Here is a 21,920-nt window from a genome sequence, read left to right on the forward strand (position 1 = left end):
ATTTCAGCTAAACATAAAGATGTAGCAAGAGAACTATGTGGCTCACTTAAACAAATTTTGACTAACTATTATTTTTCCTATACTCAGTTGGCAGCTGTTGGAAGTAATCCATTAAAATGATTCAAGCTGAAATGTTTATATTATTTTCTTGAGGGCAAAACTTACTCATTATAGTTTGAAAAGTCATTTGATTTTTTCATAATGAAAATGTATTCATCATATAATATAATTCGGCAGTGATAAATTGAAGGACTAGGAAGAAAGCAGAAATGTAATAAATACTATGGATCGTAAACAAATGTGTAATATATGCTAGGGAAGGGAATAAGAGAACAGAGTGAACACAGACGATATATACAAGCAGCAATATTATATTTTATGGTTTAAATGGACAAATTTTTCCAAGAAAAAACTGATTAACTTTGCACTGACCAATTAATGAATAGACAAATAGTAAGCACGGACAATCTATCATACAAATTTTAAAGAAATGTATTCTTTTTTTAAAAAAAGCCTCTTTAGTATATTTAATTTGCAAGAATAACTTTATAAATAATGTCACTTGCAAGAAAACTAAACCAGATCTGATGAATTCTATGGAAATTAAAAATAGCAAAGGTTTTTTTGAACCTTGTCTTTCATTTTATTATTATTATTTTTTTGCTGAGGAAGAGTAGCACTGAGCTAACATCTGTGCCAATCTTCCTCACTTTATATGTGGGTCACTGCCTCAGCATGGCTGAGGAGTGGTGTAGGTCCCTGCCTGAGATCTGAACCTGCAAACCTGGGCTGCTGAAGCAGAGCACATGAACTTAACCACTAAGCCATGGAGCCAGCCCCTCTTGCATTTTATTTTCAACATGAGAATTGCTGTGTTTTAACTTTTCCATCTTTTCCTAACTGCACATTTTTGTTGTTGCTGTTGTTTTTGATTGCTATTTTTTTCCCATTAGCCTAATTTTGGAATGCCAGTAGGCCTTACTCTTTCACATCCTGAGTGCCAGGAGACTATTCTCTTCCTACTTTTGTTTGAATGTTCAGTTCTTTTTTCTTTTTGATTTGCCCATAAGTAATTTATTTTTCTCTTTTGTAAATATATCAACAGTTTTAAGTTATTTTTTATTTTCCATCTAGCATTTCATTTCAGTGTTGACATAAGGGAGTTATGTGACGTTTTTCTGTCTGTATACATAGTGACAATTCATTTAAATTTCTGAATCTCTTCTTTCTACATATGATGTTATATATTTCTGAAATAAGATGACACTTAAGCAAAATTGTTATACATATACATAAATGGGTTAATAGTTTTATAGTGTTTAGCTTTCTTTCCTAACTATACTGCGCTAATAGTGCAAATCATAGCAAGTTTTATCCATAGCTTTACAAAATGCATTTCTCAGCGCACTGAGATCATGGAAGTATGAATTACATTACTCTAACCATGGAGTCAACTAGAAATTAATCCTTATCTATGAGTTTTCTGTTGTTTAGTGGATTCAGCTATAATTTTGGAGCTACTAATTCAATTTCAATTTTCACACTACATGTATGTATCAAGAATAATCTGATTAGGATTTTTTAAATGAGGGAATGCACATTTTATTTAGATTAAACTTTTATTTTGCACCACCGGATGACCACAGATTTGGTTTTCCAGAAAATTCCCTTGCACAATACTACAGAAATGAGTTATCCAAGTACCTAATTAATTTGTGTATTTTTTAATTTTTAGCTTCAAGGGAAGTTTCTCAAATAATAAATTGACATTTGAAATGTTACACAGAACCCAAAGTGTAAGATGAAGCAAATAACCAATTCTCTTTGAAGGTCAAGTTATAAATGATTCTTATGATGAAGCAAGATGCATATGGTCCATGAGCAAGATATCCACCATGGGCTTCTCATTGAAAGCACATAGATGTTCTTTGGTTGCATCTCAAAAGAAATGTAGACTCTGAGTTATGACGGCAGGTTTTAGATGTTCACTGGACTGCAGCAGCCACACCAGGTTTCATTTAAATGTCAGCAGCTTTCCAGAGCCAAATTTTGCAGTGAATTCTTAATGGTTCCCAAAACTCACCACAGGATAGTCAGAGTATTTGTGCTTTTCATGTCATGGTCTGATTAATAAGTGAAGGAGCCCAAGAAGGGTAAGTGTTGAGGTCAAACATGGGCACGATCCAGGTGAATATGCCAAGCATCACCACAGCAACACCCACAATATTAATGCCAAGTCCAGCTTTAACCTTCAACAGGAAAGAGCATAAATGTCAGTCTCCTAAAAAGAAAATCTACGAGAGAATTGAAATATTGTTTCAGGAGGCATATGTTAGATTTACATGCGCCCAACGATTAGTATAAATCATTGATTTCATAAAACAAGGAATTCTTCCATTCATGTCAAAAGAGAATTTTGTCCCCAACTAAATGCCATTGAGCTGGAAAGTCTCAGAGAAGTTCCTCTTAGGAATATACTGAAGTCATTCTAATGTGAGAAAAATCCTCTTAAAAATCTGCCATTCATGGGGCTGGCCCCGTGGCTGAGTGGTTAAGTTCGCGCGCTCCGCTGCAGGCGGCTCAGTGTTTCGTTAGTTCGAATCCTGGGCGCGGACATGGCACTGCTCATCAGACCACGCAGAGGCAGCGTCCCACATGCCACAACTAGAAGAACCCACAACGAAGAATACACAACTATGTACCGGGGGGCTTTGGGGAGAAAAAGGAAAAAATAAAATCTTAAAAAAAAAAAAAAATCTGCCATTCATGTTAAATCAGGATTTGAGTTTCATGGCTTTGTACTTCAGTCACTATGTAATAAATGGATCCTTCGTATTCACTCATATTACTGTTAGTTTACCCTTTGGTATTCTTTTATTGAGATTTAATAATGCCACTTCTATTCATCTTTCTTAGAGTTCCCATTTTTCTAGCTCTGATATCAGCATTTTGGTGTCCATGAAACATCTCAAAGTTGCTTTCTATCCATTAAAACAGAGATCAGCACACTAATGCCCATGAACTGTTTTTGTAAATAAAGTTTTATGGGACCACAACCATGCCCATTTCTTTACGTTATTGTTGGCTGCTTTCAAGACACAATGGCAGAATTGAGAAGTTGTGACAGAGGCCATCGGCTCACAGAGTTTCAAATATTTACTATCTGGTTTTTTACAGAGAAAACTTGCTGATCTCTGCATTCTCTGTATTAAAACATAGAGACCCAAAGCAAAAGGGGAATACCTAGCAATTAATATAGAAGCCTCCTTTTCTGTCCATGCAAGCCACTCATTTATTCCAGAATCCTGTTTTCATTTTTTTAAACTCACATATATTGGACATTGCTTATATTATATTATGGACATTTTCTTTACCAAAAGGATATTACACAACTTTTGCATAGAGTCATTTCTACAATTTTTACATTTCACGGGTTTAAGGACAGCAATCTACGTGGAAGGAAGGGAGCTGGGACTTTTCTGGAAACTGCGTTTGCGTAGCAAACTCCCTGAGTTTACTTTGATTATATTCTTGTTTGCTTTGGTTTGGAAGTTGATGATCAAGATTGTGGGGAGACTAGAATATTCTCAAACTAGTTCTTGACTACCACTACTTTTGTATTTGACAAAAAATATGCACGTTTTGTCACCTAAATTTTCTATTATTGCTTGCTTGTGCTTTCATTTCAGATGCCATTATTAGAATCAGAACAAGAAAGATGACTTTTGATCATCAGGCACTGAGTGCAATGTCTTATTCAGAGCAAACATCAGTTGCGTAAATATTTGTGATAGCAAACCACAGTACTTGATTGCTAAATTTCATTAACCTTATTACCTCCTGTTGCTTAGGTCAAGTTGGATCCTGATCTTCACATCTAAATCAAGCATATTCTATGCTCTTTTCCTTCTTCTAGGGCATTACTGATGCATTCAATATCTCTGCATCTGTGACTGTAAATTTAATGACATGTTCACTTCTGGTTATTACTCAAAAACAATTCTATGACCTGTCATGCACTCACCTTCAGAAACAGAACTCAAGCCTGGCTTTTCTTGGCAGTTGGTTAGTGTGTAAAAGAGGAGATAACCCAAGACATCACAAAAAAAGTCTGTTGGACCAACAGTATTCTTTCAGCTCACTTACCATGTCAATAACTTTTAGATGGCCATATGAAAAAACAATAGCGTTGGGTGGATTTGCTACTGGAAGGAGAAATGCAAATGAAGTACACAGAGTAGAAGGTAGCAAAATGTAAAGAGGGTTCACGTGAATGGCTTCAGCCTGTAGGAAAAGATAAAAGAAGTCTAAGGAACATTTTGAGGTGGCACCAAGCATCAGAATGAGCAAAATTATTACAATAAGCTTTCCTAGAAGCAGATTGAAACCTAAAGACATAAAATTATACACAGAAATGCAGTTATAACTTGAAGAATATTTTCCAGAAAATTTGTCTTCCTCTTATTCCTTTTCATATGGTTATTGGTGCCCATTTAAGTATTATAACTGTTATTTTTAGAAAGTAAAATATCATTTATTCCAGAAAGTAAATAAAAACAGCAACCACTTATTATTTATCTAGTGCTAGGTGCTGTGCTAAGTTACATATATATATGCTTATATATGTGTTTATATATAATATATATATAAAATTTTATATATGATATAATATATAATATAATAAACTTAATATATTTACATACATAACTTAATTTTCAGACAATGACCTTATGAGATGGCTACTATAACCCCAAATAACAGATGAGGAAACTGAGGCCCAGATGAGGAAACTGAGGCCCAGAGAGGCTAAACTAACTTGTCCAAACACACAGCTGGCCAGCAGTAGAACTTCAGTAGGGTCTCAGGTCCCTCTGGCTCCAAAGCTTCTCATCAAACTATTAACGTTACTGCCTCTGTGACATACATTTTAGAATTTGTTTGGGAATCATCACAGAAGAAGAGTTACTACTATTCTTAATTCATCATATAATGTTCTAATTGCTCCATGTTGAGAAATAAAGAACAGAAAAAACCAAAATGTTTTACCAATATGAACTGCCTATGTTTCTTTTCTAATTTGAAGCAGCAGTTCAAGAATGCCAACATATGCCCCTGAACGAGCGGCAGAACAATGCTAGAGGGGCAATTCTTCTTAATTTAAAGTACTTTCCTCTCACCAAACCCATCTGTCCCAATAAGAAAAACATTTTACTTCGAGCTATTTCTTGTAATTGCTAGCTAGGTGGGAGAAGAAGGAAGGCAGTCTTTCCCTCTCTCTTCTTGCAAATCCGCTTCTTACTTATCATTTTAAAATTCCTCCCTGGGCAGTGGAGAACTGTGTCTAAGACATTTAAGCTTGAAGCCTGAAGTATAATCCTAGATTTTCATTCACTTGCAAATCACTTATATGAACCCTTCTCAGCAATTCAGGAATAACCTTCTGGAGGGAGACATGTCAGCGTTAGAGATCTAAACGCTAAAGTTGCCAGGAAACACTGAATCCCAAAGTCTTACAGCTGCAAAGGTTCTAGGCTGACTCTCATTTATCTGCCCATGAAAAATCTGGGTGGAGAGAAGGTAAGTGGTTCACTTAAGATTGTTCTGCTTGAACATGGAAGAAAATAATTCTTCTGAGTTGAGGTGTCCTAAAAAAGCATCAATACAAATCAAACCACTCTGTAAGTTACCTCCTGGGGGACCATTCAAGCCAAAAATGACTCCACACCACAATATGAGAACAAGCAAAGTAGAACCCTATTCTTTAAATGAAGACTATAAATGAGATAAATGAGATACTCACCAATGGCGATAATATTGGGAGAAGGAGGGTAATGGTAGCTGGATTGCTGGCTACCTCTGTTAACGATGTGACTATCAAGGAAGACAGCAGAATTATCAGCCATAGTGGTAATGACCCTAGAGGAGATAATTTATTTCCTATCCACTTAGATAGTCCCGATATCTAAAAAAAAAAGAATTTGCAATATTTGTTATTCATGAATAATTCATTTTAATCAAACACAATTTAAATATATAAAAAGCATTATTTGCTCTAAGAACTCAACTTCTTAAATATAATTTTAATCTCATATTTTTCTGTAGTTTGGTAGATCTAGGTGGCTTTGACATAGGGAAATACTCAATTATTTTTATTTAAACATACCAACGTGCTTTAGGAAATCTGAATTGTCTTCTCCCAATTTTCAATTAAATTTTCTCTAATATATGTGGGTATTTTAGTCATGTAGTACTATAGGACTTTATGAAAAGAGCAGCTCTTCTGGTCTACCTCTCTCCACTCCTAAGTTGTGTTCCCCAGAGGCAATAGCTTTCAACCCCTGTTAGCTATTTATAGCTATGTTTAGGTATTCAAAGCAATTTTTCAAAATTATAGTTTTTCCTAGTTTTCACATTTATACATTATCTACTGACTTCCTAATATATGACACCATCCACCATAAACATATTTCCTGTGCCTCCATTCCCTTATACCCATCTATTAACATTTTTGGTTAAATCAATATTTAAAGTTTACCATTATGATTAATATTGTTCATACCTGAGTCTCTTAGTGTACTGTGACTGCATTTAGCTTTTTGTTTTACTGTTTTTTTGTTTGTCTGTCTGCTTTTCCAGGGAATCATTGCCTCAATCTTTTGTTTGCTTGATTTTCTAAGTACTTATCACTAATTCTTCAGCATACTCTCTAGTAAAATTGGAAAATTCCCCATGAGTAGACAAACATATTAGGTAATTGTTCTTTCTCATTTTCTCTCATGAAGTTGTCCATTATGGAATATTCCCTCCTTTGGCTCCATGTGGACTAGCTAATCTTTAGATCTACTCTGCTGTTGTTTTGAAACCTCTCTTCACTGGGGTACCATGAATTCCTTCCCTACCCTCTTATATGGGAATCCTTTCTTGTTAACTCCTTTGTGTTGGTGAAACATATTCTTCCATAGCTTCCTGAGAACTGATATATGGGAAGTAAATTTTTTTACTGTCTGCATGTCTGAAAACCTCTTTATTTTCTTTTCACACTGTTTTGATAGTTTAGCCTTTGCAGAATTCTAGACTTGAAATAATAATCACTCAGCAGTTCCAAGCCATTGCTCCATTTCCTGTGGCTTCCAGTTGAGTTCTTTAGAAGCCTGATGACATTCTGATCTTTGATTCATTGATCATCATACAGAAAGATTGGCTGCACTCAGATTGGCAGATATGTTATTCTATTTTTCTCCCCAAATGGAAGGGGAAATCCTCCATTTGTGAGAAGATTTCAGTGAGCTAGTGCATGTGTGAATCTTCAAGCTCATGACAAACTAGGATTGTTATCAGTAAAGCTCTAATTACAAGCTGTATGCTGTCAGATGAAAAGTTGGCAAGAACATCCCCAAATGTGGATGCCAGATATTACGTATGTTATTTGCGGTTTTGACTTACATTTTGTTTGTTTGTTTTTGTTTTGACTTTTAGATGGAAAAAGACTGTCTGCTATTTAAGTCACATTAGCACAAATTCATCCTAGAATATAACAACATATACTCTAAGAATGGATTTTGTTTATGTCTGACTAGATGCAGCTGGAAAAGATTACACCACATATCGGTCCCCCTCCCTGGAAGCCACTGGGATCATATCATCACACCGAAGTTTCCAAAATTCTACGTGAACTGCTTGGATATTGAGCACTCAATAGCTTTCTCAGTCCAGAATCTCAAAGTCTTTGGTTCTAAGGAATTTCTTGCATTATTTTTTGGAAATATTCTTATATTTATTCTTTTTTCTTTTCTCTTTCTGAAACTCTTATTAGTTGGCTGTTGGACATTTTGGATTGATACTCTAATTTTCTTCTCTCTCTCTCTTTTTCATTTACCTTCTCTTCATCTTTTTGTCCTACTTTCTGAGATAGGTTCAAACTTCATCTTCTAACCATGCTACTGAATTTTTAAATTTCTGTTACAATATTTCTTATCTTCAGTGACTCTTTCTTATTTTCTGTTTATTCCTTTTTCCAAAAAAGTAAGATTTTATTTTAGTTTTGTGTCTTTGATGTTTCTAACATCTCTTTGAGCCAGCGATGACAAATTTTGAAAGTTTTCTTTTGCTTCATGCATTTCCTTCCTTTTTCTGTGTTCCTTTTGTTTTTGTTCTCATTTTTTTCTTACTGATTATCATAGCAGAGACTTTCCCAATTGTCTGGTGATCCTGGACTGCGTATTCATGTTTAAAAGGGAGGCAATAAAATGATGATTGGAGGCTCTTCGTGTCTAGGCAAGGATTACTGAGAGGCAGACTTTACTACAGGAAACTAAGCTATGAGCTAGTATCTCGTTGATTCAATTTTGTGAAAGAGTAAATCTAAATTTTCTACCAGGAAGGAGAAAGAGCAGTTGCCTGTTTATTCAGGACTAGAGAGAGTATCTGGGAAGCTCACAGCTCCTTTGGCACTTTTTAAACCATCCTGCATTTTTAGTCTTGTTTTTTTTCCCCTGCTTTCGGTTAATCTGCTGCTTCCAATTTCTAAACTCTTCCAGGATCCTGTGGATGAATGAGTTTCTTTCCAGTTGGCTCTTCCTTTTGCAGGCCCATGTATTTTATCTTTCTCTACTTGTTCTACTACACAAAGTCAGTTACCCCTCAAACATCCTCTTTCTATCTTCTAAATTTTATCATTATCTCTTGTATGTCATCATTCCTGCTGTATAGTCTTTATCTTTGTGAACAGATACTCTTGTTCTATTATTGCCATTAGTAGAGATCAGAGAAAAATAGTGTTAATCCTCCACGTTTAACCTAGGAGAGAAATTTTGAGGGATGTGTGAAAAAGGAAGAGGAGTTATTGACTGACAAGAATTGAAAAGTGACTACCAGCTCACGAGAGTTTAGTCATGTTAAAACAAAATAGGGGCATTCAAGAGAGAGGGAATTCTAACAAGGTGAATGCTTTAGAAGTTGCTTTCTCATGATTCCCCACTAGAAGGGTTATCTATTTCTGGACATTTGCTAAACTAATTACAATTTGGAACAAAATTTTTAAAAGTTAACTGTCTCTAAATCTTTGTAAAACCAGTTTCTAAGGGCATATTTGTCCACAGTCATAGTTTTGAAGCTCATGGCTGCAGTCTGACCGCTTAGGGCTAGGGTTACAGCGCGCATCCCATAGAAGTCTGATTGTGCGCACTAGGATTTTCACAGCAAACTAGACCTCCTCCACGGCTTCCTTAATTCTTCTAATGACAGAGCCTAGTTCGTCACACTAAGTCCATACCTTTTTGTTTCCTTAGATTTTGTTATTCTAGGGTCTGGCCAAAGCTTTTAAAACTACTTTGAGTGTCTAGGGTCAAATCCAGACAGATATTCTGGGAAGGAGAGATGAACAAAGTTCACATCAATGCTCAGAATTACCAATTCTGATTTACTCACAGTTCAAATTAGCAGACATAGGAATGCAAGTTATTTATTCTGAGAAACCAGATCTCATGACTGCTTAACTAGTAGAAAAGTGCATTTGTCTTATATTTCTGTCATTTATATTTGAGCACTCTATAAGGTGAGCCAAATCTAGACCTAAAATGACTTGTAAGTGGCACACAGAATTTAGACAATTTCTAAAACTTTCACCTATTACTAAATCCTATTGCTGAAAGCTCAGTATCCAAATGCCATACAGACAAATTGACAATAAAGTCAGAAGAAGGAAGAGAACAGAGCAGATAGTTATTTGTCTTGAGAAGTATAAAAACTTAACTTCCCATAAACTAAAAGGCTGGACACACCTCCCTTGTCATCCTTTTTCATTTGATGACTGAATAAGGAAATGGAACAGCCATGTACTTTGAGTGTTTCACAGAAGGATATGAAATCCAGAAATAAGAGTTTTTTAATTATTCAAAGAGTAAAGGATTTTCATGGACTTTTTGGAGAAGGTACTTTTCTTCCAGCAGCCCTACAATGACCAGGGTAATTTCAAGGGACAAGAGCTTCCTAAGACTTCTACTTTATATCAACTGGATGGATAGGCCAAAGAAATAACCAACTTTATTCCTCATGGTGGTTTTATTTCTCCTTAAAATTAGGTACAATACAATATTAGACACGATTATGTGAAATTCTATCTGGACTTCATTCAAGAAACATGTATTAAGTACCTTTAATGCTCCTATTATTTCGCATTCTCCTTCCTTGGCAACATTAGGACCAGGATACATTGAAGAGAACTCTGAGAGCTACTCAAATTCATCATGAAATAAGGTAAAGGTATGAACAAACAAAGAGAATATGTTTTACTAGGATTCACTGTGCATATGATTTTTATGTAAGTTTCTCTTACTAAGCTAGTCTTCTAATACTATTTTGTGGATTAAGAATTCCAATCTTCTTTGCTTTATTCCTTTTGACATGCTGGGACATCATAGAAGATGATGTTTTATGCTTGCAGTCTGTAAAAATTCTTGAACTCTGAACTCACTCTGTGTGGTATACTTACTGCATGGCTATTGAATTCTGCATCATTAAAATGATGGGATGAAGTTGAATATGCCAAAAGCTTGAGTGTCTCTGTGTTCTTCTTTGGAACAGTCTAGTTAATTTTTAAATATCTTAGACACAGTATTACCTCACAGCCATCTGCCAAGGCAAACCCTCCACCAACAAGAATCGCTATATCCCAGGGCATGAATGACTGGAATTCTTTCCAAGTAATCAGTGGAGAGTAATCAAAAGCAACTGGAAAACAAAAGTTCCACAGTTACACATTGCTTAAAATATGACAGTATGACATATTTTAAAAAAATTATCCTAAATAGCCATCTTACAAGAAGTTTTTAATATTCCTATGTTATTTTTAGATAGGGGACTTGATCTGGACTTTGGGTAGTTTCCACCTGGCCTAGGAGGAACATTATATTATAAAAAAGGAAAAAATACCGTAACTTGGAAAAATCCTTTGGATCATATTATAGAATAAATTTAGATAAGTTATAACCTTGTAATTTATAATGCTATTCCTTCATTCCACTAACACCTTTGCCTACTATGAGTAACACAGTGCATTGGGCAATACTATTCTTTGCTATGCAAAATGTTTGTAATATTCCATTGGTTCTATTATGTCAGTGTAGCATTATAATTATTATTCACTAATATTTATTTGATTTTTTTTTCAAATCACAAGAGGGGTCATAATAGATTCATTAGGATTCCAGTTTAAAATAATACAAAATTCAGATTAAATAATTTAAATATCATTCATGAGACCCTTGAAATGCTCATTGAGCAGTTATCATAAAGATTTCTCTTGATATTTGGGTCCTGATGGCTTCATTGATTTGTTGAGAAATAAGGTCATCCATGAACACATTCTGCCCGTTTAACATTTGTGTGTAACAGACAGCCTTCCGCACGGTGAGATTTTAATGTTACTATTAAGCGTCCTTCCTATCTCTTTCCCCTAAAAGTAAACCAAACCTACCCTCACTGTTGACTAAAATTTTTCTATTTCTTACTTGGATTAAGACCACATATGCTGTTAAAATGCAGACATCTCTGAAAAGTACCTCCCATTTAAAATGTAACCTATTATGTTTTATATGTCCTTTTTAAGCCTAGTATAAATGAATTTATCAGGGAGAATAGGAGTTGAAGAATGAGAAGAGAAAGACTGGTGGATAGAGGCAAGGCTTTTTCTGAGGGGGCATTCAGATGTGGGAGCCAGGGAAGTTAAGCCAAGCATCACTTCCTCAATACTTGCCCATGTCAGGCCTTTGGGCTTTGACTGCAATAATCAGAATCTTCAGGGTCCCATAGGAATCAACGCTCTGTTTTCCACTGTCTCCTTATAACATATTTTCAGATGTTCTAGTCTCAAGTGAAGAATATTTGAGGCATTTATAGGAATAAAGGCATTTATGTCTATGCTTTGCTATTACATAAATAATGTCCTAGAAATCTGACCCATTAGTCATTTACCAATTCTGATGCAAGGGGTCAGGTGGACCACCCAATTGCATGAATCCCAGCAAAAAGAAAAGAAAAGAAAAGAAAAACCAGTAACAACAAAAACCCCACAAGGGGCTGGCCTGGTGGTATAGTGGTTAAGTCCCTGCGCCCTGCTTCGGTGGCCTGGGGTTTGCAGGCTCGGATCCTGAGTGCGGACCTAGCACCGCTCATCAAGCCACGCTGTGGCGGCATCCCACATAAAGTGGAGGAAGACTGGCACAGATGGTAGCTCAGTGACAATCTTCCTCAAGCAAAAAGAGGAAGATTTGCAACAGATGTTAGCTCAGGGCCAATCTTCCTCACACACACACGAAAATAAATAAAAGAAAACCCACAACTTGAGCCAGCCCTGAGGGTCTAGTGGTTAAAGTTCTGTGTGCTCAGTTTTGGCAGCCTGGGTTTGGTTCCTGGGTGTGGAATCACACCACATATCTGTCAGAGGCCATGTTGTGGTGATGGCTTTTATAGAAGAACCAGAAGAATTCACAATGATGTATTGAGACCTTTGCGGGGCAAAAGAAAGAAAAAAGAGGAAGACTGGCAACAGATGTTAGCTTAGGGCAAATCTTCCATAAAAACAAACCAACAAACCATGCTAAGTTAAAGCCTTAAAAAAAACCCACAAGTCTACTCTACTAGGCTCTTTCAAAACAATTTTAAGTCATTTGTCTCACATTCACAACACAAGAATCTAACTACCAAAACATGCTGTGTTAGCATAAAGCATAGATGTGGGTGAATCCTATGCTTAAGAATATGTGTGTGTGTTGGGGACAGGGAGTGTATGCTCATGTAACCAGGCATGCTTCTTTGCCTATGTCTTATAAAGACAATGAATGCTCCCATTAAATACCTTTTCTTTCAATCATGACACTGGGTTATAACTAGCGTGGGGTGGATTTGCATGCTCTCCAGGACTACTATGTAAGGTTGTGAATACTCTTCCCCTTGAAACTCCTCACCACTTTAGACCTCACCATTTATTACCAAGAGCTCATCATGAAGTAATGACTTCCATGTTCTTGTTCCTATGTTTGTCAAGAGTAAATTCAATTCTGATTTTGGCAGGGGAATGGGGCTTATCATAGACCAAACAGATTCACTGGGAGCAGCTTCCTAATGATGGTGCATAAAGAAATCTACTTCTTGCTTCTGCAAAGTAAGATGACCCCCCTTGTAGGCAGATGGTGCGTGCTGGCTGAATAGGAGCTGCAGGGTACAAACAGGGGTTATGTCAACATGTCCATTCCTTTTGTTCTAGGTGCTAATCGAAATCAATGGCATTTTGTATTTTTTGCTCTTCTATCAAATTCATTCAGAATTATAAATAATACTCAACTAATTTCTCCTGTAGGTGTAGTCTTAGTCAATGTCTTAGCTGGGATAAGAAAGAATAGGAGTCCTACAAGTAAGGCAACGGTTGAATCTGTAACAAAACCGAGATACCTGAAAAGGAACAAATGTGTATGTTAAAAAATGCCATCAAGAATTTGCGTGAACCAAACACCAATTGATTCAGGTATAGGTATAGGTTATTTATTTCGGATAATCTGCTCTAAAACCTATGGATTTCTAACTAAATGGTGTAACTTAGTGGAACCAAAAATCTCAGACCATGCTCCCATTGTTTTCAGATGTCTCCGTATTTCCAAAACCATGTATACACATGCTGACACACTGGGCCAACGTGGCAAATTCCCTCTTAGGTAAAGCTTACAGATGTGGTAAATAATTTCTTCTTTGAATTATTTCTTTTAATCATATTGGCAGAGAATTTAGGTTGAAACAATTGCTAGACTACGCAAAGTCCTTCATAATTGTTTTATAACATCCTACTTTTGAATCGTGTCAAGGCATGGATGTTTCTAGGGTCATCTGAAACTCTTCTGTAAATTGTGAAAAGGAATTTATCTGTTTTTCTAAGATATAACATCTGCTTCTGTGATTATAGGACCTAGCCACACCACACAAATGAAGTCAACCCATTTAATACTTTCCACCCTGTGAAACTCAATCAAGAATATTAATTGTTAGAATGGATTATGAGATACTCATAAATGATCACTGTAAAAAATTAAGAGTGATTTAGGAACAGATGGGGTCTTAGAATCACCAGGACATTCCAGAAAGTGAGGTAGGTTTTCAGAAGCCTCGACAGTTAAGAAGCACCTGGAGATCAGCTATGAATGAACCAGGCATAAACAATTTGAATGCACTTTTAAAAGTCAGCATATTAACTAGTGACTCTTTGTAGTCTGAGAAGAACTATGTATACCCTAAAGGTTGTTTTGCTTCTATGTAACTCAGCAATGCCCATGTACTATAGAAACTCTCTCCTCCTGTAATTTACTTGAACAATCTAAATAATCAAGCAAATGCATTATTTTATTCAATCTGACAATTTTATTAAGCAGTCTGTTTTCCCTAAATATGAATTTTCTTTGTTTCCTTGTTGAGTAAAAAGCTACCTCGGTGTAATTTATTCAACAAACTTAACCAATATTTATTATTTTATTGTTCCCTATTTCTTTTATTTCACTTGCAATTTTTGGGTGGATTTTTGCCAAATTAGGTCAGGCATCATGTAATCTGATTTTGTTTTATATGAAAAGACACATTGACTTCAGTCCAAGTTCAAACAGATGGAATGGAAACATTAGGTGGTAGATATAAATCTTGATACATCATTCTAGCTTTGGAAATTCTAAATGCTTAAAACCTCTACATTACAGTATATTCTACAGAATATATAATTTAAGTAAAATCAAGCCATAAATACTGAAATAATTTCTTTCAAAAGGCTTTTAAAACTATTATTTTATTAGTTTATTTTAATTTTATTTTTAGTTTATTATGAACTGTTAGGTTATCTCAATATTACAAAATATGAAACTGATACAAATTTTATTTTCTTTGGCAATTTATAAATTTATAAAAAGGAGGAAGAATTTTGTTGTTGTTGTTGGTATAGGTCCTATTACAAAACTACAAAGTACTAATCAAACAAACAATAGTTTGTTTCAAATAGCTTACTTTGAATAACTGAATGTTGCCTTTTGTTTAGACTTCTTAAAATGAAAAGTTTTAGTCCCAAAAGAAATAAAAAGTATATAGAACTGAAGCTGATCCTTTGAAACATGCCGCCACATTACACTGCTATGCTTGTGCGCTCCCTAGGAATTTGCACACAGACTTTGCACCTTTAAAATATGTTGGCAATGCCTATATAACCAGAAGGCTCTGATTCGACAAGAAAGAAATTTCTTTATTCCATGTGGGCAGAATATATTTCACCCAAACAATTTTGGTTTCTGCCCCAAAATACATGGATTCTTGCTGGGGTATGTGAGATAGGAAGTCCAAATTAGAGATCTGCTGAATTTAGGAACCAGACTGGTTCAGTGAAAGATAGATTGGGAACACAAATCTCAACACCCAAGTATTTATATTGACATGTAGGATGGTCCTTAATTTAGAAAATTATGCTACAATCTTCCCCCTCACTTCCCATGACTCAGCAATGACTGCTGGTGTATAAGACACTGAAAGATAAAATTAACTCTGACCCAGCTTCTAACATTAGTTTATAAAGTCGGTCTTATTACTTATTCAGGAATTCCTCATCTATAAAATAGGGGCAGGAATGGATTGACAGTGAACTAATAAAAAATGGACATAAATAGAGAAAAAGGCTATTGAACCAAATAAATAATCCTCCATAGATGTAAAAAAATTAAGTTGGCAAAAATCACAGAACGTGAGTTCATATCAGGTTATGAAAAAGCATTGAGTGGCATTTATTTCACAAAATAAACATTTATTATCATGCTTCCTATAGGGGGAAATGCAGCACTCTTATGAGTTCCATTTTACAGATGAAGAAACTGAGAGGTGGATGACTTGCCCAAAGTAAGCGGAAGAGCCAGGAGTGGAATCCAAGCCATGTGGCCCCAGAGTCTATACTCCCCACCACCAGAGAATCTGGCTTTCCTGCAGGCTATATTTCTAATTTTGTAAGGAGGGAAATAGCTTCGTCTAAAGGAGCCTGATTTTTAGGTACAGGAGAGTTTGGTTATCTTGTCTGCAACCCTCTCCTAGATTTCATTCCTTATCAATTGTTTTCCTGAAAAGATTAGAATTAAAAAATCTTTTCAATGGAAAGGGAGAAAAAAATCTCACACAATCTTTCAGAGTTATAGGAACCACTTAGGAGAAAGGCCAAGGAGAAAACAGGAAGAGCTGAGGAACATAACACGTGACACTTACTCTGAGAAAAGCACAGACCAGCCAGAAATGAAGCCGGGATCTCGGCTAAACCACAGCAGGGCCATTACCAAGAAGAGGACCAAGGTCACAATTTCTTGAGACCTGTGGGAAAATGCCAATCCTTTCGTTTATTTTCTCAGTCTGGACATTTGTAGAAACTCGCTGAGCTATTGTCAGGGGTAATCTTAGAAGACTGTAAACATTGTAAAACCCGGATGTGTCAACACCGTAATTGGAAAGAATCAGCGAGATCAGAGGAGGACGTTACTCCTCTGTGGGTCTTTCAGCTTCTTGTCAATCTACCCGGTAAATCTGAGTTAGACGAGATATGTGTTTTGTCATGATGAGTTATATTCACAAAGGTTAGAACATTCAGCACCCTTACCAAATGTTGTCAATGCACGACAGATGATTACGTGCTTATTTGCCTGTAAATAAACCCTTGAAGTATAAGCAGCATACCTCTGTGTGTGTGTGTGTGTGTGTGTGTGTGAATCTTACCTTATTGGCCCAAGTTTTTGGTATTCTTGTTTAATCACCTCGGCACAAGCCTTTTGTCTGAATGTTTTGGTCTTGCCACATTTGAACATCTCCTTAACACTGAAAAGAATAATTAAACATGTTAGGCAAAGGATTCTCCCTTTACGGAAGATAATTTGTGTGAAAGTTTCATAAAACATGAAAATATGACTCTCCCTAATAACAGACATCTGTGCCTTTCGCCTTTACCTCCATCTCCTTCTTCGAATGTTCTCTCCTCTTTTTTCTGTTTTTGACTGATTTGCACATTTTTCAATGCTTAATTTCTCTTCCATATTTTCCACAACATCTTCTACTTATCTCTTCCTTTTCCAAGTCCTTTTGCACCATTAGAATTTTGCCATGTTCCACTCATCTTTAATTTAACACTTTATTATATACCTGATTGTTATATATTTTAATATGTAGATTGCATATCTTGATTGTTAACTGTTGCATATGTCTAAGTTTTATCTCATCACTTATACAACAAGTTATTCGAGGGAAGGGGCAGTGTCCTAGATGTTTTCTTTGGCTTGGACTCTCTAAACACTGGTATACACAGTAATTATTGACTCATTATTGACTCAAAGGCACTATTAACTCAATAGTACCTTTGTCAAATTTAGGAGACATTTGTCAGATGTATCATTTTGCACAAAATATGCTAAACTTGAGTTATACACTAGGGCAGGGAAGTCACATACACTAATCATGGACAGAGTCCAATCTATGTCTATTCTCAGAACTAAATCAACTCTATTACATTTTTTTCAAGTTTTCCACCCCTTATGTCCTAATAGCACCCACTAGATAATTTTCCAAATTGTTTCTAACAGTAACTGCCAGTCTCTATTTCCTTTAGCTGCTGATTTTAGTGACCCTTTTCTCCTATGACTAATTTTTCTGTCTTGAAGTCCAGGGTCTTCAAAACCTTGAAGAACTTTTGTGAAGCACTGCTCTAGACTGAGATCTATGGGGAAAAAAGTCCCTCCAGAAGAAGAAACAAATGGAAAAATGGCTAGATTCTTAGGGACTATCTCTTGGAATGTCTATGAGTGGCTCAGTTGGATTACATTATTTGTAGGTATAGAAAGCACTTCTGAGTGTAGAGCCAAAGGAAATGAAATCTGGATGTCGAAGAGATACCTGCACTCACGTGTTCATTGCTGTATTATTCACAACAGCCAAGATATGGAAACAACTCAAATGTCCATTGACAGACAAGTGGATAAAGAAAAGTGGTATACACAAACAATGAAGTATTATTCAACCTTCAACAAGAAGGAAATCCTGCCGTTTGTGAGAACATGAATGGACCTGGAGGACGTCGTGCTAAGTGAAATAAGCCAGACACAGAAAAGCAAACACTGCATGATCTCACTTACACGTAGAATCTAAAATAGTCAAACACATAGAAGCAAAAGGTAAAAGGAAGGTTGCCAGGCACTTGGGAGAGTGGAAAATGGGGAGGTGTTGGGCAAAGGATTCAAAGTTTCAGTTATGCAACAGAAACTCTGGAGATCTCCTGTACAAAATAGAGCCCAGGATTAACAATACTGTATTGTATACTTAAAAATTTGCTAAGAGGATAGATCTTATATTAAGAGTTCTTATTACATAAATAAATAAAGAGGATGGTAGGAAACTACTGGATTTTGGATAAGTTTATGGCATTGATATTGATGATGGTTTCACGAGTATATACTTATTCCCAAATGCATCAAGTTTTGTATACACTAAATATCTACAGCTTTTTGTATGTCAATCATACCTCAATAAAGCGGTTTTAAAAAAAAGAAAGAAAGCAAACAGGGGCATTCCTTCTGAAAAATTGCTGGGGTAAACATGGATATTTATGAGGGAGTAAATAGGAAGACTGGGGTGGTGTGAGGGTAGCTTTCACACAGACAAATTTTATTTATTTTTTCTGTAACTCAGCTACTCAAATTTGTCTGGACTGTTATTCTCTTTGAAGGAGCAGAGTTTCCTCAATTCTTAAGTCATCCATCCTACACATTCATAATCACTCTCCTGCACACACTCCAACCACTGAACATAATTAGACGGATGCTGTTGCATTTAAAATCAGTGAGGTAATATTTAATCTTTATAGTCTCAGTTAAGTTACTGACTAGCACCAGTCTTGAAATTTTATCCCTTCTCACAATATAAACACTACTATTATAAGAAACTAACCTGTGGGACACTTTGAGAATCATCTGTAGAATAGGAAAGTAGAGTTAAAAAAAGGATGAGTCTCCTTAGAAACTGTTTTCCACCCAGTAGACTGCATCTGTACTTTGTCACTTTGGTGGGGGATAATAAATAGTTAAGCCAAAGCCAAATTGGCTTTGCTACAAATGAAGGTTAATGCCTTCACAAAGGAACTGATGAAGCAGATGACAATGCATCAACCTCGCCATTTAACTAAGTTCGGTGGCACTGACAGATGAGCTTTTCTTCCAGATAGGTAGGGGTCATTTATAATGCGTGAGTTAACTGTGTTAACGCCAACACACTAATCAGAATGTATGGTAGCCTGCCAGGGGAGTGGCTGATAATTTCTGTTTGTCTATCTCAAACCTCTGGAGGTGAATACCCTGGTAGACTTTAAAGGACACTGAAAAATTAGCTGGAGCATGAAGCTATGCAATGTCTACCCAAGAGTGGACAGCAAGGGGACTGTTGAAACATGCCACTGATGATGATTTATGGACTTTGCCTAATGCACACACTTCACAGGATTCTTTTCCTTGTAGAAAACACATTTCAATACATCTTCCCTTTATCTTCCTAATTTCTCCTTTTTAAGTGTTGGGCAATCTTAAAATAATGACAGTGCTTGCATATATATTTTATAAAATCATTATATATAGCAAAAACGGAGAAAACAACAGTGGGTCTGTGACTGGATGCTTTCTCCACTGGTGTGGGAGAAACCTGCATCCTGCATTGTTGCCTGTACTATTGAACAGACCCCCAAAGGCTTGGATTTCCAGGAAGGGGCATTTAGTACGCAGCTGGCCTCTTCCCACTGATGCCCACCTGCTGAAGTCAGTGACATTCCACACATTTGCTTTGGCAGGAAGACTGCCACACTCTGCTCCCACAATCTGGACCAATAGATTTTTTAAAAAATCCTCAGTACCATCTCCCCACTACTAACAAAATTGTAGCAGTTCTAGAGAAGAACCAGGAAGAGGAACGGAGAGGGAAGAACACAAGTCCTTATCTGACCAGGCTTGGAACATTCAGGCCAAGGCACGGACAACCACCAGATCTCACTGCTTTGCTTTTCAAAGGAAGTACCTGACTGCAGCCTCACCTGCTTGGTGGGTCACGTGCTGTTTTACTCATAGGGGCTTGAAATCATTTAAATAAAGCCTTATAAAAATTATTTGAACTGTTGTTTTTCAGGAAAAAGTCCCGAAGGTTTAATAGACAGCCTTTCCGCCTTTCTTTTTGGAGTATTGTTGTTTGTGTTGAATACGTAATGCTGCAGTTTAGATTCTGCTGTGGAGCCCTGCCTGATTTTAAATGCTGGCCGTCATTGAAGTCATGTAACTCACTGGTGCTTATGAACCACCAGCTTCAGTCCTAGCCAAGGTAATATCTGCATATTTGCCTAGAATATATATGTTTGACATTTTAGCAGCTCTTTATTGATCAGTATTTCTTTCCTTGACTTCTACACTTTCAACTGGGGCCCAGACGTGTTAGAATTACAGCGTTGGAAGCCAGCTGACTGATCCTCTAGTTAAAGTCTGTCATTTTACAGTTGAAGACACTGAGACTGAGAATGGATCAAGCCTCACAAAGATCACTCACCTGGCTTGTGAGAAGCCACAACTGTATCCCTGGTCTCCTCATTCCTGATCCAATATTCTTTCCATAGAGAATACTCTCAGACTTTGATTTTAGTTTTTCAAGGATGTGTCAACTTTCGTGTTAAGATGAAGCAGGAAATCTTGCATGTTACAGTTTAAAGTAACTTGGTAACCTGAGGGAATCCCCACATTAAACTACGAGGAGGGGCAAAATTTCTTAAGATTCCACTTTAACAATTTGTACAGGGTCCTCATCATGGTGAGCTCCTTATGTCCTCCGGATCTATCAATACCTTATTGGCTTAGGATTCAAAGGAGACCAAGATAGACTTGCTTTCTACAAACTCTCTTCCACAGGCAACATTGCTTAGGTGTTATTCTAGCTTATCCTTAAAATATGTGTTCTTAGGTGTCAGTTTTGTAGGGAAGAGAAATGCAGGAATGCAACATGCATGAAATAGGTCAAAGAACGTTGGGTGAGGACTAAGAACTTGGAACCTAGACACCTTTGTTTATCTGATTAACATGGAATATTTACTTACTTGAATCCTAGGAAAAGCCACTGAAGCCAGATCCAGGACAAGAGTAGAATAATAATAGCAGCTGGGAAGGTGAGCATAAACCATGATCCAAAGTTGATGCAACGACAGTCAGGGTAGCGTCTGTGTGAAAATATGGAAAAGTGTTCACAGGAGTACAAGTGGCATCTTCTCTGATGGTCATTGCTAAGCAGCAGTTCACATATTTGCTGTGCTACCAGCCAAGAAGGAAGATATGGGACATACTCACCATTACACATAGTAGTTACTTTTCTCCTTGAAAATAAAATAAGGGGAAAGGCTTAAGCTTGTTTCCCCTCAAATTATTAGACTTGGATTACAGGTCAATGACCTAAGTTAGTCTGTTCAGCCTAAAGACATTTGGAAATGCTACTTGGATTAGGGTCAAAATAATCCCCCCAAACCACTTTCATTTTTCACCATCTGTGCCTCGTATCTTGAAATCAAGCTGCGTCGTTCTCCCCACCTACTATGGAGAATCCTGTGAGATTTGTTTGGCTAAAGATGGGCTTTTCAGCATTTTTGCCTGGAGGTATAGTTCATTTAGGAAAATGAAAGCCTGAAAAAGCTAACCTCTGTTTTTCCATTTTGTTTTCGTTTTTTTCTTCAGTAGTAAGAAGTATATAAACAACCACCAGGACTATGGTCTCCATCATCATCACCATTAGGCTTACATCTAGAGCGAACATTTTGAATGCTAATGAAATGGTTGGCATACTCTAAGTAAGGGATTAGTTTCATTGTG

At 36.5% G+C, this 21,920-nt stretch overlaps 1 protein-coding gene across 1 annotated transcript in view; it reads right to left on the reverse strand.

Annotated features, from left to right (window-relative positions):
* Positions 1 to 1,605: 1,605 nt before the first annotated feature.
* Positions 1,606 to 21,920, reverse strand: part of SLC13A1 (solute carrier family 13 member 1) — a 76,846-nt gene continuing 56,531 nt past the window's right edge. The window contains exons 8-15 of the mRNA XM_014839151.3: positions 21,158 to 21,277; positions 16,768 to 16,866; positions 16,267 to 16,368; positions 13,340 to 13,446; positions 10,619 to 10,728; positions 5,801 to 5,962; positions 4,147 to 4,284; positions 1,606 to 2,249 (exon numbers count right to left, since the gene is read on the reverse strand). Of these exons, the coding sequence (XP_014694637.2) occupies positions 2,112 to 2,249; positions 4,147 to 4,284; positions 5,801 to 5,962; positions 10,619 to 10,728; positions 13,340 to 13,446; positions 16,267 to 16,368; positions 16,768 to 16,866; positions 21,158 to 21,277 (976 nt within the window). The 3' untranslated portion in view covers positions 1,606 to 2,111. The remainder of the gene's footprint in view (positions 2,250 to 4,146; positions 4,285 to 5,800; positions 5,963 to 10,618; positions 10,729 to 13,339; positions 13,447 to 16,266; positions 16,369 to 16,767; positions 16,867 to 21,157; positions 21,278 to 21,920) is intronic.

This window comes from Equus asinus, chromosome 1, assembly GCF_041296235.1.
Source record: "Equus asinus isolate D_3611 breed Donkey chromosome 1, EquAss-T2T_v2, whole genome shotgun sequence".
Taxonomy (NCBI): domain Eukaryota; kingdom Metazoa; phylum Chordata; class Mammalia; order Perissodactyla; family Equidae; genus Equus; species Equus asinus.